The sequence below is a fragment of the Syngnathus scovelli genome, chromosome 20 (assembly GCF_024217435.2).
Source record: "Syngnathus scovelli strain Florida chromosome 20, RoL_Ssco_1.2, whole genome shotgun sequence".
Classification (NCBI taxonomy): domain Eukaryota; kingdom Metazoa; phylum Chordata; class Actinopteri; order Syngnathiformes; family Syngnathidae; genus Syngnathus; species Syngnathus scovelli.
Window position 1 is genome coordinate 10,129,717 of NC_090866.1, and position 16,210 is coordinate 10,145,926.

The window sequence follows — 16,210 nt, forward strand, 5'->3', positions numbered from 1 at the left end:
ATTAAAATAACATTACTATATTCAGAACTAGCTGGCTCACTAAACTTTGCTGGCATGCAAATATAAACTAAAAATAAACTGAGAAAATAGAAAACTTGAAATATATAAGACATTAGGGCACAATGAAAATCTTTAAAACATAATACAAATAAGATTTTAGGAAAATGCAAAGTTTAAAAAAGGGGGACAATGAAAAATATGGAACATTTTAGAGACAGACTGTTAAATTTAACAAAATAAAGTTATGTGGGAGAAAAAAAAAAGCATCTTACCTGTTCTGTTCTTTTGGCTTGTGCAGGGTCGAGTTTCCGCTGAGGATCGTGTGCGCGCAGGATGACGAGCACGCCGAGTTTTATACACACGCTCTATGATGTCACTGACCCCCCCCCCCCCTTCCATCCCGAGTCCCCAACACACACTTTGTCCGCCTAGTCTTGACTCAGAGAACATCTTATCTCCATATTATATTTTTGGATACAATATAAAAGATGAGCCGTTAATTAATCACGTGACATGGGAGCCTTTTTGCTGTCCAAGTGTTGAATCGCGCCAATTCTCACTTTCTCACAAACTCTTACATGTTAACAACACACACACACAGAAATTAAATCACAGTATTCTTGTGCCTACTAAACATTTACATAAGAGCACTTTAAAGAGAAATGAATTTTTCATCAGTAGGTTGATGTGTGTCCGAGTACATCTGTGTGTTTGACTATTTCGATGCGCCTTAATGGATATAATAGACATCTTTTTTAAGCCCCCTTTTAATGTATAGTTGCAAAACCTATTCAAGGTAAATGTATGTTTTATTTACAATGACTTTGGCCGAACTACAGTAGTCACAATTTTTGAAATCGGCTAACACAAAGAATTAAAACTTGCTTGTAGCACTGTTTTGTTCAACCCGGGGGCGACACTAAGCGTGTGTTTGTGCGTGTGATTTCCAGAATTATTTGTGTTAAATGTGACGTCCAGTCATGGCGCCGTGAGTCAGTCTGGTGAGGAGCAGCACTTGCGTCGGAAGAAAAATAAACAAAATGGTGGGCGTGGCTTATCACATGATGTTGGCCTTCCAGGTCAAGTAGGAGTTCCAGGCCACGGCCACTACCTGGACCACAGCCAACCTGAGAGCGTCATAAAGACCTTCAGATTCCAAACATCTCACAGGCTGATCGAAAAAAAAAAAAAATCTCCTGAATTAACCACGTGGGGGGGGGGGGGGGGGGATTTAATTTGAGAGGAGACTAAGGGCAAAGTGGAGACACTTGAGCTAACAATAGCGTGGGTATTTATTTGTGGCGTCATATTTTATTTGGCAGGAGAATGAAGGCAAAGTGGAGATTGGAAAGTACATGGGCCAGCTATCATGAGCATGTGTTTATTTGCAGGAGGGGAAAATTATTCTAGAGGAGATAATGGGCCTGCGGCAAAGTGGAGACGACAGACCGTCATACGCAAGTTTACATAGAGCTTTAGGGTCAGCTATAATTATGACATGTGTTTATTTGTGTGAGACAGATATTATCCGTGAAGAGACTAAGGGCAAAGGGCAGCAAAAAGGAGACTGTGGAGTACATTACTAACCTGTGGTGCAGCGGGATGAAGTAGAAGTTGGCGATCTGCACCGGTGGCCACAGCTGACACACAAAGCATTAAGACATTAACGACAACAGTGACTTTTAAATAAATGGGAAAAGAAAATGTAAACTTACATAATAATTGGAGATCAGTGCATCTGTGTAGTCCTGCGGTGACATCACGACAACAACATTAGCGTATAAATACACAGACCCGCAGTGAGCGTGTCGTGTAGTTGAAGGTCACAGCGTGTACACGAGGAAATGGAAAGTTGAGCATGCAAGACTTTGCTATCAGAGTAAAACATGTTTCTAATTATCACTTGACACAGTTTCCATTTGTATTATTTTCACGCGTCATTGCAGACGCCGACATGATTCGTCAAGCGTTACATTCAAGGACACGTCTTCACGAAGTTAACAGTGTAGCCATTGCTTCGTACTCAACTGTTTCTAATATAATAGTTATTTTGCCGTTTAATTCCAACAGCGCCGGTGCCTGTTTGATCAGCATCCTCTGTCATTTGCTTTGTGTCCGGCGTGACATCACCGGGAACACGTCCCGCCTCCCAGCGTCAATAATTGAGCAGAGCAGTGTTTGAACGGCCAGCGCACAAACACGCAAACAGACACACACATCTTTCAGCTTCGGCTGCAATGGTGCCGTTACTTTTGGTTTTGGGACTAATATCTCACCCGGCGCAGCTTGGCAACGTTCTGCTCCACGCTCAGCCCGTTCAGAACTCCTGAAAGAGCCAGGAAAGCCCCCAAGAAACATGGAGCAAAGCACAACTGGACACAAAAGACAACAACAACAAAGATAATTTATTAAACACTTTAAAATATAGTCATAGTTTTGTTACTTTACCTGATCAATCATCATCTTCTTCATGGCTGCACTCTTGCCTCCTCCTACCACCAGACGGTCCAGAACTTTGTACCAGCTACCGATGACCGGGCCCTTTAAACAGGAAAGGTATGGGATTCTTCTAGAGTGCACTAATTTACCAGGGGTCGTTGACCTCATTTTCAAAAATTACAGAGGCCGACTCACTATATAAGCAACTAGGGTGTAATTGCCAACATAGGGAAGTGGTATGAGTTTGGACCCTCACCACAAAGCAGAATCCAATGCTCATCATCTTGCCGGTGCGGCGAACGTCGTGATGAGCCAGTCCGCGTCGCTCAATCAGCTGCTGTGAGATAACGTCGCCCACGCCCACCAGTGAGCCTGCACAAACAAGAGTCAAGTAGCCTGGATTCATCCTTTACATATTGTTATGACCTGGATGACTGAGAATCTACACATACAAGAGAAATACATATTTTTAAGTAATGTAAAAATAATTTAGAATGACTTTTATGTCACAAAGCTAAAACATTATTACAAAAAATGGGGATTTAATCCGGTTTTTAAATGTTCTCAGAAAAAAGTCCATTTGAACCACAAGTGTATAATACAATGTCGCCGTCTAGCGGCCAAAAGCTATACTGCAGGAGAACAGTCCAATTACGTACCAATGTTAATCTGTGGCAAGTCCCCCCCTGCCTTTGTTGACATTACAAAGTTCAGTTCATATTTTTTTCCATCACTTACACAGAAACCTAAGTTCTTTTTATGAAAGTAAACATGGTAAGTTTGTATGTCTGTTCTCACCGGCTGTCACAATCTGCACAGTCCAAGGGCGTCTTGCCATCAGGGCCTGGTAGGACCGCCACAGGCCGGCCATCCTCACTATCAAACAAAACAACACATACATATCAAATTGTCATCAAATATGTGCTTTGGTTATAAAACTAATGCAGTTTATGTTATTTAAAACAAAATTCAGGTGTCATGAAATAAGCATCATGGCAACGTTAAACTAGTTAAGATTAGTTAAGAACGTCTCAACGTAACGCCACTCATTTTAGGCTTTAAATAAGTGACGTTGCGTCGTTTATTCAATTAACTTGTTAGACTGGAGATGAAACGCATCCATCAGAATATAAAGAATTTCAACTACAGTCGGAATATAGGAAAACTTTATGAACAGAATCACAACGCCGAATAAAAGAGCGGTTTCTAAAACCAAGAGGGGAGCCTCCATTTTCTAGTGACCAAAAAGTGCGTTTGCAAAAACAAGACATCGACTTTAAATGTTGCTGTTTCTGAAGGACATGTCGGTGTCACGTGCGGCTCCAGGTAAACTGGAACGTCACTTAGCTGGACGAGAACGTAACATTGCAGAAACGTTTGTTTCCGTTTCTCGCTCGAAATGTGTTGAATAAACGTCATGGGAAAAAGGAGTGAAATGTCTACGTACCCTTTTTTGATAAGCTTCACTCAGGGGAAGCTGATGATGCGTTCATGTACCTTCGTCCACTCCTTGAAAAAACAAATACACGTAACACTTTCATTAGTTATGAAATGTATTGTAATTCAACACCATAAAGTAATCCGACAACAAGGCGTGGCAGTGAGTACAAATTCGGTATTTCGTAGAACTTTAACATTACAGGAAAAAAATGGTGAAATAGCCCAAAAAAACTGTAAACATAAGCAATGGAATACGGATCTGTTCCCACCTTTTAACACGGGAATCTTAAATGCACACCACACGCTGCAGTGATTCTTTCCAACAGCCTCTGAAGGCCACACGTCAAGCCTCCTTTCGTCACTTCCGATGGATTAAGACGAGCCACGAAGTACATCGCCCCCTGGTGGACAGGCCGAACATTGCAAACCAAATCTCTGAAGTCTGAGCATGTGATGAAGTTTAAAAGACAAATAAAAACGTGAAAAACAAAGATTTTATTTTACTAAATATTCAGAATTCCCATAATAAAGATAGCCATCATATAAACTGTAACACTGGTTGAGTAACAGGGCTGTAAAAAGTCACAGTCAGTTGATTTTTCAATAAATTAAAATATTCAAAGTGGCAGCAAATGTGGTCGCAACATGTTGGGATTCCAAATAGTGGAGAATAGAACATTTGAGAAGTCTTTTTGCTATTTTGGCTCAATAATGTCGATGGGGATGAAATAATAAAAATTGCAACAGCAGAAATAACATGCATGACAATCCTTTTGTAACTACTTAGCTTGGCTCAAAGAATGTAGTAAAGGTTACAAATATTATACAACTATAATGAAAGGCACCATAAAATGCATACGGAATGTTAAAAGTACAAACCAATTGTTTCGTAATTCAAGTACAAATAATTCATAATTCTTTGAGGAAGCTCTTCAAGTATTGAAAACCTGGGAAGCTCTGATTTGTTTTTCGGGTCCATCACAAGTCCATCCCGTCGTCACTTTCGCACCAGTCCGAAGGAGCGTCAGTGCCAAAGTAGCGATCGCCAAAATTACCTTTGAAAGAGAACCGTGACACTTTTAAAGAGGAACATTATGTCATGTAAACATCTTGATGTATATATTTTTTATCTCTCACCGATGCCGGGGATGATGTGGAACTTTTCGTTGACCTCTTTGTCCACAGCGGTGGTGATGATGCGCACTTTGGGGAAGGCGTAAGCCACCGAGTGGACGCCCATCTCCGCCATGAGTAGCGAAAGCAAGAAGATCTTGTCCTCCGCCACGTCGTGGTCCTTACGCCATACATACGCAAAATATTTGACTTTTTTCCCTCCCATCCTGACCAAATTCTCCCTTAAGGTTTCTTGTCAGAGTAGCAGGTGCTTCCCCCTGCTGGCCCGGAGTTTGAATGTCAATCAGCAGACTTACCAGCAGAACTCTGATGGCCATTAGAGCAGCAGCACCAGTGGACACGGTGCTGTCCATCAGGATGACAAAGTCCTCACTGATGTCTTTAGGCAGCCGTAGGTAGTGGAGCTAAATTATGTTTTTAATCATTAATTAATAATTTCACAACAGAGGACATCACGATGGTTTACCTCAGGTTCGCCTGTGTCGTGGTTGGTCTGAATGAGGATTTTGCCCAGTCGGATGTCTTTGCAAACAGCCATGAGCGCTTGCTCCATGGTTTCGCCCGCTCTTAGGATGGACACGCCTGTTATCTAAACAACAACACAACTCAATAAGTCTGATTTGTTTACATAGCAAATCTCATGGATGGTGGTGGTGGCAAATTTGAAGACTTACTCTTTTACCGCTAAGTCTCCTGCCGTGGTAGACGCTTCCCTGAGGCGTGTCCACAGATGCGGGCTGGAGAAAAAAAAACCCAAAACAAACAAGTAGTCGTGATCACTTCTGCTAAACGGCCCAATGCAGTCACTTTGGAAAACAAAAACAGACCTTGAGGGGCAGGAAAGAGAGGGCGTGCTCGATCAGGAGTCGCATTAATCTTTTGGAGTAGAAAACAAACTCGTCACGGTTGGTCTCTCTGTTTCTAATGAAGAGATCACAGGAGGTGGTAGTAAAAAAGAAAAACAGAGATGATCGTTAACTCTTTGCGCTAGCTACCTGATGATGGTGTGCATGCCGCGCACCTGCGGCGAGCTCTTCAGGACGCTCAACGTGTCGGGCAGAGGCTGACCTTGGTGAGCCGACGCTAGAGCAGACCTGAAAAACACGCGTTTAGTTTGTCATTAGCATTGGACTGACATTAGCATCCTTTTTTTCTAAAAAAAAAAAACCTGCCTGGTCATGATATATTTGTATTCAGTCAACTGTTTTTTTATAAGTTATTTAAAATGTATTTGATACTTTTTTCCCATCTTTTTAAATGGGGATTTAAATCTGGTAGTATTAGTATACTGCTTTATTCTTTTCTTACCAGTAGGTGTCACTGTGGCTCTTTAAATGCAATCTTTTCAGACAGTTTGTTTTATTGTTTTTTTTTTTTTTTACCCAAAAGCATGCCATAGACACCAGGAAGCTCTGAAAGTGTGACAAAAATGTCTTATATATTATTTAAAGGCAGTTTGACATCTGCCAGCGCACCTTCGCCCAAAGAAGGATGATGTGACAGGAAAGTGATGCAGAGGACAGGAGAAGAAGAAGGAGAAAGTCAAATAGCAGCTGTGATGGAGCCAATTTCGGTTTAAAAGTCTGTTTGAAATCTGAAAGGGAGTTCAATGAGTTTCATTTGAAAGCTTTTAACTTGAGTGGAAAGTAGTAGTAAAAAGATTTGTACCTCACGGTGATTTCACGCTGGGGTGGTCGCAGGGGTCAGGCAGGGTGGGGGCGACGTGCACATAAAAAGACACACACAAAAAAAAAAGCAGGAAGGTTAAATCACCAGCAATAAGTTGTGAACAAGCCGCCTGAGGTGTGTGTGTGTGCGGACGATTCATCCGTGAAGGGGTTAGGGTGTGTTGTGTCTCGCTATTTAATCAGGCCACCGAGCATTTACATCATCACGTGCCCTGTAATATTTGTTGCAGTGATGTAGTCATATGAATTATTGACAGATTAAAAATGTTGACATTACCTTCTCCAGCTGACTGTGTACATGCTGCATGATCAAATCCAGCGCCACAAAGTTGTCACCACCTGTGGACGGAAACAAACAGCATCTCATCTCAGCGTCCATTTTCAACGCGGCTCGAAAAGCTCAAGCGGCGGTGAGCCGACCTCGGGGCACCACGATGTCGGCGAGCTGCACGGTGGGCTCGATGTACTGCTCGAAGGCCGGCTTGACGAACTTGTTGTACTGCTTGATGATGCCGCCGATGTCGCGGCCGCGCTGCGACACGTCCCGCTTCAACCGGCGCGTGAGCCGGATGTCCGAGTCGGTGTCCACAAAGACCTTCATGTCCAGCAGCTGGGCCACAAAACAAAAGATTTGACATACATTCATATTTCCGCTTGTGGTGACTAGTCCAGGTCCATCAAATCTCATGGGAGCATGCGAGTGTACCTAATGAAGTGCTCCAATGTACGCTATCTCCCAGCAGTGCGCCTCATTAGCATATCATTACACTGCCATCATTGTGACTAGTAAGCACCCATGTCCACTGAACGCCATTCGTCACCGCCCCAGACACGGGTCGTTATTAACTGCCATGGAGGAGCATCCCGTGGGAGACTGTGCGCTGGACCGTGGCGATAAGGCCGGCAAAGCACACACACCCCAAACGCGGTGTGGCTGGACACAGTGTCTTTTGCGACAACCGCCCCCAAAAAAAGAAAAAAAAGAACAACCTTAAGCAGTTCCTTGTTGGCGAAAGCCAGGATGCCCTCAAAGATGACCACGTTGGCCCCATACACAGTTTTCTGAAAAATAAATAAAAATTGTGAAGCATCATATTGGACACTTAAGACTGCAAATCAGTTTTTAGTAAGTTTAATTCAAGCAGATAAATTGTCTTTCAAATTCTGTCATGCTTCCTTTAAAAAATAATTGCATGAATAATACGTGCACAAAGAACACACTGTAGCTCCGAAGAGAAAATGGTGGCCAAGGCATATGGCCGCCAAGAGCCAGCTTCTCCATCAGTGTCGCGCGGGAGTCGATAAAGCTGACCGACGACGCGCGGCCGAGCCGGCGACGAAGCAGCCGGCGCTTTATGCGAATTGTAAAGAAACCCAAGAGTGTTTATCGACCGCTTCATTTTGTGTGTGTCCGCGTGTGTGTGTGTGCCCTCTCCTCACGCCAGATTTAGTGCGTACTCAACACGTTCAAGTGCGACAACCTGAACCACTGAAGTTCCTCATGGAGCCTAAATGAAGAAGGAGGGGAGGGAGGGGGGGGGGACGACGAGTGGCATCCTTGAGGGGAGAGATGGGGGTTGTTTCAAGCTTTTAATTACCAGCAGCCGCTGCAAAACGCCCGTAAAAGGATTTGTGTGTGTGTGGACAGGCCATTTCCCATGAGGCTTTGTGCCTTTCAGCCATGAAATTACATCGGCAAGAAAGAGAGAACAGTCGTCGCAGCCGGATTGATTCCCGTGCGTGCGTGCGAGTGACAGAGGGGCGTTGCGCTAACGTTCTGATAATCACCACACGGTTAGCGCCTCGATGGGAAAACCGCCGCCGGTGGGACACTCACCCATTCCTTGCGTCTGCAGTGAGACGTGAAGTCGTACACGGGGATTTTGATGCTTTTTCCTTTCTTAAGCTTTCGCAGGACGCTGACCAGCAGCTCAAAGTCGAAGGCGTCGGGGTGGTCGAAATTGTACTCGTTCTTAGCCGCTAGCTCCTGTTCTTCTTTGTTCAGCACCTTGTCGAACAACACAAACGATTTATTTGGGGTCTACTTGTGTGCTGACTTCATTTAGGGGTGTGTGGACTTTTGTCACTACTACACGCCGCCCATTGAGTACCTTGTAGAAGGAGTCCATGGAAAGCAAAACAACCCAAGGAACGTCGAGCGCCTCAATGATTTTGTTGGCTACTGTTGTTTTCCCAGACGCACTTCCTCCACATAGACCTGAGGGAGGAACCACGGCGGTTGGTTTTACTTGCTGATGAACACATTAAAACAACCCCAGCAGCTGAAAAATCAACAGTAAACGTGTGTAATGTGCTTTAACGTATGCACACAGCTTGAGGGTGGGGGGGTGGGGTGGGGGGGGGGGGGGGGGGGGGCGGGGACTGCAAGACTGGGGAACATACATTATACATTCAAACCCTTTCACATATTTTTATCTAACCATCTTCAATCTTCTTACCAATAACGAAGGCCTCCTTGAATGTGGTGCCGGTGAGGTTATACCAGGGGGGCCTGCCGGCCGTGTAGATGGTCCTCTTGCTGGTCCTCAGCAACGGGGGCTCCGTTTGGGACTGGTTGGCGGTGCGTTTTTGGGGCGACAACGACGGTGTCAGGGGACAGCAGCGAGGGACGCAGCCGTCCAGGGAATCTTCACCACTCCCACTGATGTTTAGACACAAAAACTTTACTTTTCGATTGAAAATGCACATGTGTGCAGAAGAGAAGAGAACTTTCTGCCATCAGATCTGCCAAATGTGCTCAGAGAAACCCCACACTGCTCCTTTGTAGGCATTTTTGATCAATTGTGCAACTTTAGGTTCCACAAAGGCTTCAGGTTAATTTAAAAATGCATTCAAAAAATACTTTTGATGATCATAATTGAAAACTTTCTGGGACCTGCTGCTGCTGTTCCTGTGGAGACAAGACAGGAACTCCGTTTACTCGAGGATCTCTGTCCTTCCAAAATAAAAAAAAATCTCCACAGTAATTCTGCTGTCGGTGCGTTTGAGGGCGAGGGTGGTAGGATGAGCCGACCCTCCCCAGGAATACGCAACGTTGCCCAGGAGGCAGTTGACAGGTGGGGCCGCAAGTCGCATGAGTAAGGCTGTCATCACGCGGCAGAAGATACAAGGGCTAGCCAGCCACGTTAGCCTGCTAACTCCCCACGCCTGGCCAACCGTTTACGCTCCATTTCAGCATCACAACCCGGTACTAGCACTAGTTACGTTTCCCACACTACCTGTCGGAGCTGGACATGCTTCTGTCAGAGGCTTTCATGCCATCGGAGGGAGGAAACAGCTTGTCCGGTTCTGGATCGTCCAACGTGGAGTTCTCGTTCATTTCTGCACGGAACGGCGCGGAACACAAACACAGATGACGTCATGACGTATTAGTGCGTAAAGACGTAGTGTACTTCAAGTGTAGTGGGGATTAATATTACCTCGGAGAAGATTGAGATAACTCTTCTCGTGGACTTTTAATTAAATACGGAAAATATGTGTGTATATTTGTATTTTTATTTATTAACACGAGATATATGACTTATACGTATACTTAAGATAAAAATGTGAGTTTCAACAGGTGGTTGTGCTGAAGATATAAAGTGTACAATTTACCCCAGTGGCCCTGAACAGACCATCCGCAAACGCCTCCGATGTAATTTATGCTACGTTCAATTGCACCAATTTAGTGTCGTGTTTTTTTTACACAATTATGGAATTATCCACAAGCAAATTTAATGTCTTCAGCACACAACGTGCTTTACATAGCTATTAAAATGAATTGTAACACATAAAATAAAGACACAACATTTTACATTTTACAATAAAAAAACAACATATAAAGTGAATTTAATAAAACCGTACATTGAATCTTCGATATTTACTACTGCTAGCCGATATATATGCAAATCTACTTTTACCATCAATCGTGATTTAACTCGCATAATAACCACAGTTGACTTTTAATTAAAACTGCCAACGAGGTGTACACAGTACTCAAAGCAATAAAAAAAACGTTTACATTTATTGCAACCATAATAAACGTCACGTGTACGCAGCAACAACTATGGATTCTATTGCTGACTCTATTTACCCTAATATGTCAGTTGTGGATTGAAGAAATATTAGTTATTTGTTTTATAGAGGTAATATTGACATCTAAATCGCGTTGGGTTATTTTTGGATACATAAATATATGAGTAAATAAATGTAATATATGTATCATATATAAATATATAAAATGTGGCCTGTATTGCCAATAGAATGTCTCCTCGCGCGCTATTGGACATGCTGCGCAGCACTGAGGCTTGACTTAGTCGCGTCCAGATGCCCGCAGTGAGCACTGTGCTTTCTTATGGGTCAACTGCAGCCCAATTTATTAAAAGAATAAACTTAAAAAAAAAAAAAACCTCTCACTTTCCGCGTGCGCCTCCTCCTCCAACCAAAACTCAGCAATGAAGCTTTTTTTGCTGAACGCTTCCAGTAGCTCCACGAGGACTTGCCCCTGCCTGCGGCGCCACTGACTTTATTGTTGAGCGCGACAGACAAGACCGACTGGATCTACCGTCCCGGCCAGCACTTACGGACCCTTTCGCCAGAACAACCCCGCAGCCTCATGGATGTAAAGGCATCAAGTTCGGAGAAGTCTCAGCTGATCCACGACAAAAACCACAAGACGTATTGCGAGCGCGTGCACAGGTGGGAGACACGCACGCACGCGCTTTTTTTACGCCCGGTTGCGCGTTCATTTGCACGTGTGGCTCGCACGCTGCGTGACAAACGGTACATTGTTGGGCACACCTGACTAAGAAAGTCTGTAAGCAAAAAATAAAAAATAAAAAAAGCATACATAGTGGGAAATTATAAGGATAAAATGTTACTTATAATTTACCGTGATATGACATCATTGATTTTTATGGAAATATTAATTCTCACTTCTGATTGAAATGGAGCCCTAAATAAAATCAAACTGCTATTAATTGTATTCATTAGATTGTAAAATAGTGATTTGCTGCAATGATTAATCGTGAGAATTTCAGTAGTCATTCTATCGAATATTTTTCAGCATGATTTAGAAAAATGCACAACAGAAATAGGCCTAATCATTTATAACGCAAGAAAATCCCCTTTTTTTTTTCCTTTTAAAAGATAAAATGGGCCTTCGCCATCGCACGTTTGTGGCCTGCAGTAATTGTACATTAAAAAGGGAAAAATCACGTTTATCAATCATAACGTGCTGACGGTACATTTGCAAAACATTTTAAAAAATAAAATAAAAACAGCTATTTTGCATCGCTTCATTTCCACTTATTTCAAAAATGACTAGACTGTGAGACATGTGCACGCGCGCGCGTACACGCACGCGAGGTGCATCTGGCACCACATTTCATGCACCATTTGCGACGCGCACGGCGCGCGCGTACTGCCTTGACTGCTGCACTTTTTGCTCTCCTGTGCAGAAATGCTGTGTTCTTCCTTAATATTTTCGAATTAAATCTCCTTTGCACTTTTTACATTTGGATGATTATTATGAGTCGTTTAAAAAGGGAATTACATAACTAGCGCACTTCCAGAAACCTGCAACGTTGCGGCTCCAATAATGAATCCCCTGCAGCAAAATATAAAGACAAATAATTTCATTTTTTGCATGTCGTATTATAATGAATACATTTTGTTGCTTGGGGAAAATTGGCACCAAGTTATTACAATATATTACAAAATGTTCTAAATCCAATTTCCTGAGTGTGTGTGAGAAAGAGAGAGAAAGAGAGAGCGAGAGAGAGAGCGAGGGGAGGTATCAAATTCCGTTAATTCATTCCTATCCGCCTAAAAAGTTGTTTATGCTTAGGAAAATTAGATCTCTATGATATAGAGAAACATACAAAATAGACTAATGGCACAACTGAATAGTTTGTGCATCTTTATTTGATGAACTCGAAGCTAATGATTCTGCTCCTTCTGCTGTGCCCTTCTTGGCCACAAGGAGGCAGTATAATTGCAAATGACTCAACGTTGCTGATAGAGGATAAAGAAATATGCACTTAAATATTGTTACAATATCTATTTTCATGTGTTGCTCTACCGTTTGTGTTCTAAAATGCATCTCTTGATGCTAAAAGTTAGCATTAAGCAACATTTCCTTTTTTTCATGTGTTATTCTTTGTTTTATTTTGGCTTGATCGTAAATTTGGGGTGGTATTAAACAGTTTGAAGCCTCTTATGAATGAAATGTCAACGCACCACTTTATTAGGAACACTTTATGGAATACGCAGTGACATTAAGAATATCGCAGGAATTTTGCTTTTAGCAGAATTGGACAAAAATAGAGGAAAACACCAATTGTGTGTACGTGTGTGTAAAATCGTGGCTCCTGTGTGACATTAAATGTGTGTGTGTGTGTGTAAGTGGTTCTCTCAAGTGAGTCCAAATGAGATTTATTCCGCCTCATTAAACATATCATCCATCATCATGGACCCTCGAGCCCATCAACTTCCCACCCCCTAATACACACACAGCAATGTGTGTGTGTTTGTTGTATACTTTTGAAAATCATTTTGTTCAGACAGTCCAAAATTAATATAAAGTTACACTGAAATGACGCGAATAAAAAATAATAGGTGAATGTACTTTAAGTCCAACCTACTAAATAAACCATTGTGCAGTTCCTTCCCAGACTCAAGCGAGCGCTTCCCTGACTTCCCTCTCAAGAATGGCGGCGTGGCGGGCAACGTGGATCCCAATCGGCTCGCTGGTGGCCACTGCCACCACCGCGCGGTTGCAGTGGCCCCCGGCGGAGAAGACACCATGTTGGCGAAAAAGAAACTATACATCGCATGTGCAGTATGCCTCGTCTTTATGATTGGGGAAATCATTGGTAAATTCAATTAATAAATCGTGTCCCTATGACTTCTTCATCGCGAGATCCAAAGAAATGTGTGTTTTCAGGAGGCTACCTTGCTCACAGCTTGGCCATCATGACTGACGCGGCCCACCTCCTGACTGACCTGGGCAGCATGCTGGTTAGCATCTTCTCCTTGTGGATTTCCTCCAGACCCGCCACCAAGAACATGACCTTCGGATGGCACCGCTCAGGTGAGATCTCCACCGACTCCAGCTCACGTTAACCCTGATGAGGACAAACACTTTTTTTTTTTTTTCTCTCTTTGTCATGCCAAGAGATCCTGGGTGCATTTTTATCCGTCATTTCCATCTGGATGGTGACGGGCGTGCTGGTCTACTTGGCCATCGAGAGGATTGTACGCAACGACTATGAGATCGAGGGTCACGTGATGCTGCTCACATCCGCCTTTGCAGTCATAGTCAACATCTTGTGAGTTTCCGAGTCACTTAGGAAAATCAATTGCATACAACTATTGTACAGGATAAATTATAGTCACCACTCTAAACAGTTACAGCGCCACCTGTTGCTTCGGCATGCACTCGTCCAGCCGGTGAGATCTTTTGTGTTTTGGTAACCTTCGTCAGCATGGCGTACATCCTACATCACTCCACCACCTTCCACGCCCACGGCCGGGGCTACCAGCACATCGACGAGGCCCAAAGCCCCCAGGCCCCTCACAGCCATTCCCTCTTGGGCGGCGCCCACGGCAGCACCAGTGTCCGGGCGGCGTTCATCCACGTGGTCGGAGATCTTCTGCAAAGCATCGGCGTCATGGTGGCCGCCATCATCATCTACTTTCGGGTCAGACCATTTTTTTTTTTTTTTCTGTAATTAATTAAACTTAATTAATCGTGGCACCTTCAGTCTTTATTCAAACTAAATAATAACTAGCTGACAAGAATTTTTTTTGTGTCACTGGCAGCCTGAGTACAAAGTGGTCGATCCCATCTGCACTTTCCTCTTCTCCATTTTTGTCCTGTGCACGACTGTCACCATCCTCAAAGATGTCTTCAGGGTACTCATGGAAGGTAGACAGCTTGTCTCTTACATACTTTTGCTTAAGTCAATTGCACACGTAGGAAGAGCCCACAAAGCCGAAAAGCAAATTTACCTTTTTTTGCAGGTTCTCCCAAAGGCATCGAGTTTAAATCAGTGAAGGAAGTTCTGCTATCGGTGGAGTCGGTCCGCTCGGTCCACTCGCTGCACCTCTGGGCGCTCACGCTGGGACAGACGCTGGCCTCCGTACACCTGGCTGTCGGTAAATATTAACAATCGGCGTCAAAGTGCAAAATGAGAGACGAGCGTTAACATACCGACTATGTCTGTTGCGCCGCGGCGATCCAGACGAAGACGCCGACTCACAGTCGGTCCTGCAGGAGGCCTCGGAGCTTCTCCGTACCAAGTTCGGCTTCCACAGCGTCACCGTTCAGGTGGAACGCTACCACAGCGACATGCTAAACTGCCAACTCTGTGAGGACCCTTTAGACTGACCCCTGGAAAAAAAAATCTCCGCCAATTCATGACACCAAGCTCTCAAACTTCAGAATGTCCACCAACGTCGAAACCAAAAGCGTCCCTAGATGTACTGTGTTGTTTGCACGACCGTTTAAAAAAAAAAAAAAAAATGCTGACACCTATTATTATGGTGCTGATGTCATTGATTACGTGGGTCCAATTATCTTTTAATACAAGACTATTCCAATGCAGTCATCAGTGCCGATTAATATTCCTGACCATAAATATTTGTGATACTTGGAAAGTACCGTAATCATTATGGATCAGTAAGACCTGATCACAATTGCTCAAACTCACTGCCTAACTTGTCTTAAGGAAGACAAAGCCACTGCCATTTATCGTAAAATATTTAATACGATCGCTAATCATTATGACACGGTTGATTTGCATTTTTTTTTTCCTATAAAAGGGCTGCATTCCATTTAAGTATGTTTAAAAAAAACAACACCGATTAAAGCTCCATTTTGGGGTCAACCAATTGAGACACTTCATTAGGTACACCAATAAAATGGCTTCCAACTTTGTTTATAAAATGACAAAATATTAGTTATAATACAATCAAAATGAGATTATTTGTTGGACTGGTGAACCTAATGAAATGTCCATTTTTGTGTCATGAAACGTGAAATGTTTGTCCACAAGTGCAATTGAGGTTTGTCGTCTTGTGTTGACTGCATGTTGTGTGTTTGTTTGTGTGATCGATTAAAACAATGGAAAAAATCATAATTTAAAAAAGATAGAATCAAATCAATAAAGCTTACACATTCCCTCTTTTACCACGCAATGGTACATCCCGCTATTCCAGGAGGTCCGACCACCTCATTAATTTCTTTTTAATCGAAACAATGAGCTGTTTGGTTGTTGGAATTGATCAATTCTATGCTTGCATGCTCGTCAGCTGTGAGTCTGTATGTTGTGCTCAAGTGCCAATCACACACGGGCGGGGAAAATTCCTGAAATATGACACACACAGTGAATGTAACGTTTCCAATTTTTGCGAATGCTCCGTGCCGTGTTGTCTGTGTACATTTTGTCTACATGTGTAAATACAATTTCAACCCTTGTGTGACGTTTGCGTGTTGTCTTTTGTAT

At 43.2% G+C, this 16,210-nt stretch overlaps 3 protein-coding genes across 4 annotated transcripts; 1 reads left to right on the top strand and 2 right to left on the bottom strand.

The window, feature by feature from the left end:
- Positions 1 to 790: 790 nt before the first annotated feature.
- mpv17 (mitochondrial inner membrane protein MPV17) lies at positions 791 to 4,234 on the bottom strand. Its single transcript, XM_049757510.1, has 9 exons — positions 4,149 to 4,234; positions 3,887 to 3,948; positions 3,238 to 3,315; positions 2,696 to 2,811; positions 2,449 to 2,541; positions 2,277 to 2,372; positions 1,716 to 1,748; positions 1,588 to 1,640; positions 791 to 1,127 (listed from the first exon to the last, which is right to left on the bottom strand). Exons 3-9 carry the CDS (start codon positions 3,308 to 3,310, stop codon positions 1,058 to 1,060), a joined length of 534 nt encoding a protein of 177 aa, XP_049613467.1. The 5' UTR covers positions 3,311 to 3,315; positions 3,887 to 3,948; positions 4,149 to 4,234; the 3' UTR covers positions 791 to 1,057.
- A 121-nt stretch (positions 4,235 to 4,355) lies between these two features.
- On the bottom strand, positions 4,356 to 13,855 carry si:ch211-243j20.2 (uridine-cytidine kinase-like 1). Of its 2 annotated transcripts, none has more exons than XM_049757471.2 (16): positions 13,707 to 13,855; positions 9,941 to 10,043; positions 9,161 to 9,363; positions 8,813 to 8,919; positions 8,539 to 8,709; positions 7,692 to 7,763; positions 7,122 to 7,311; positions 6,979 to 7,040; positions 6,682 to 6,698; positions 6,009 to 6,107; positions 5,841 to 5,934; positions 5,688 to 5,750; positions 5,480 to 5,602; positions 5,310 to 5,417; positions 5,017 to 5,173; positions 4,356 to 4,934 (listed from the first exon to the last, which is right to left on the bottom strand). In XM_049757471.2, the coding sequence occupies exons 2-16, from the start codon at positions 10,039 to 10,041 to the stop codon at positions 4,858 to 4,860; spliced, it is 1,644 nt and encodes a 547-aa protein (XP_049613428.1). In that variant the 5' UTR covers positions 10,042 to 10,043; positions 13,707 to 13,855; the 3' UTR covers positions 4,356 to 4,857. The 2 variants fall into 2 exon arrangements, with proteins under 2 accessions (XP_049613428.1, XP_049613431.1); XM_049757474.1 differs by lacking the exon at positions 13,707 to 13,855 and adding an exon at positions 11,118 to 11,253.
- On the top strand, positions 11,277 to 16,187 carry slc30a2 (solute carrier family 30 member 2). Its single transcript, XM_049757483.1, has 8 exons — positions 11,277 to 11,399; positions 13,365 to 13,576; positions 13,648 to 13,794; positions 13,879 to 14,032; positions 14,188 to 14,404; positions 14,526 to 14,631; positions 14,727 to 14,861; positions 14,948 to 16,187. Exons 1-8 carry the CDS (start codon positions 11,317 to 11,319, stop codon positions 15,091 to 15,093), a joined length of 1,200 nt encoding a protein of 399 aa, XP_049613440.1. The 5' UTR covers positions 11,277 to 11,316; the 3' UTR covers positions 15,094 to 16,187.
- The last annotated feature ends 23 nt before the right edge of the window (positions 16,188 to 16,210 follow it).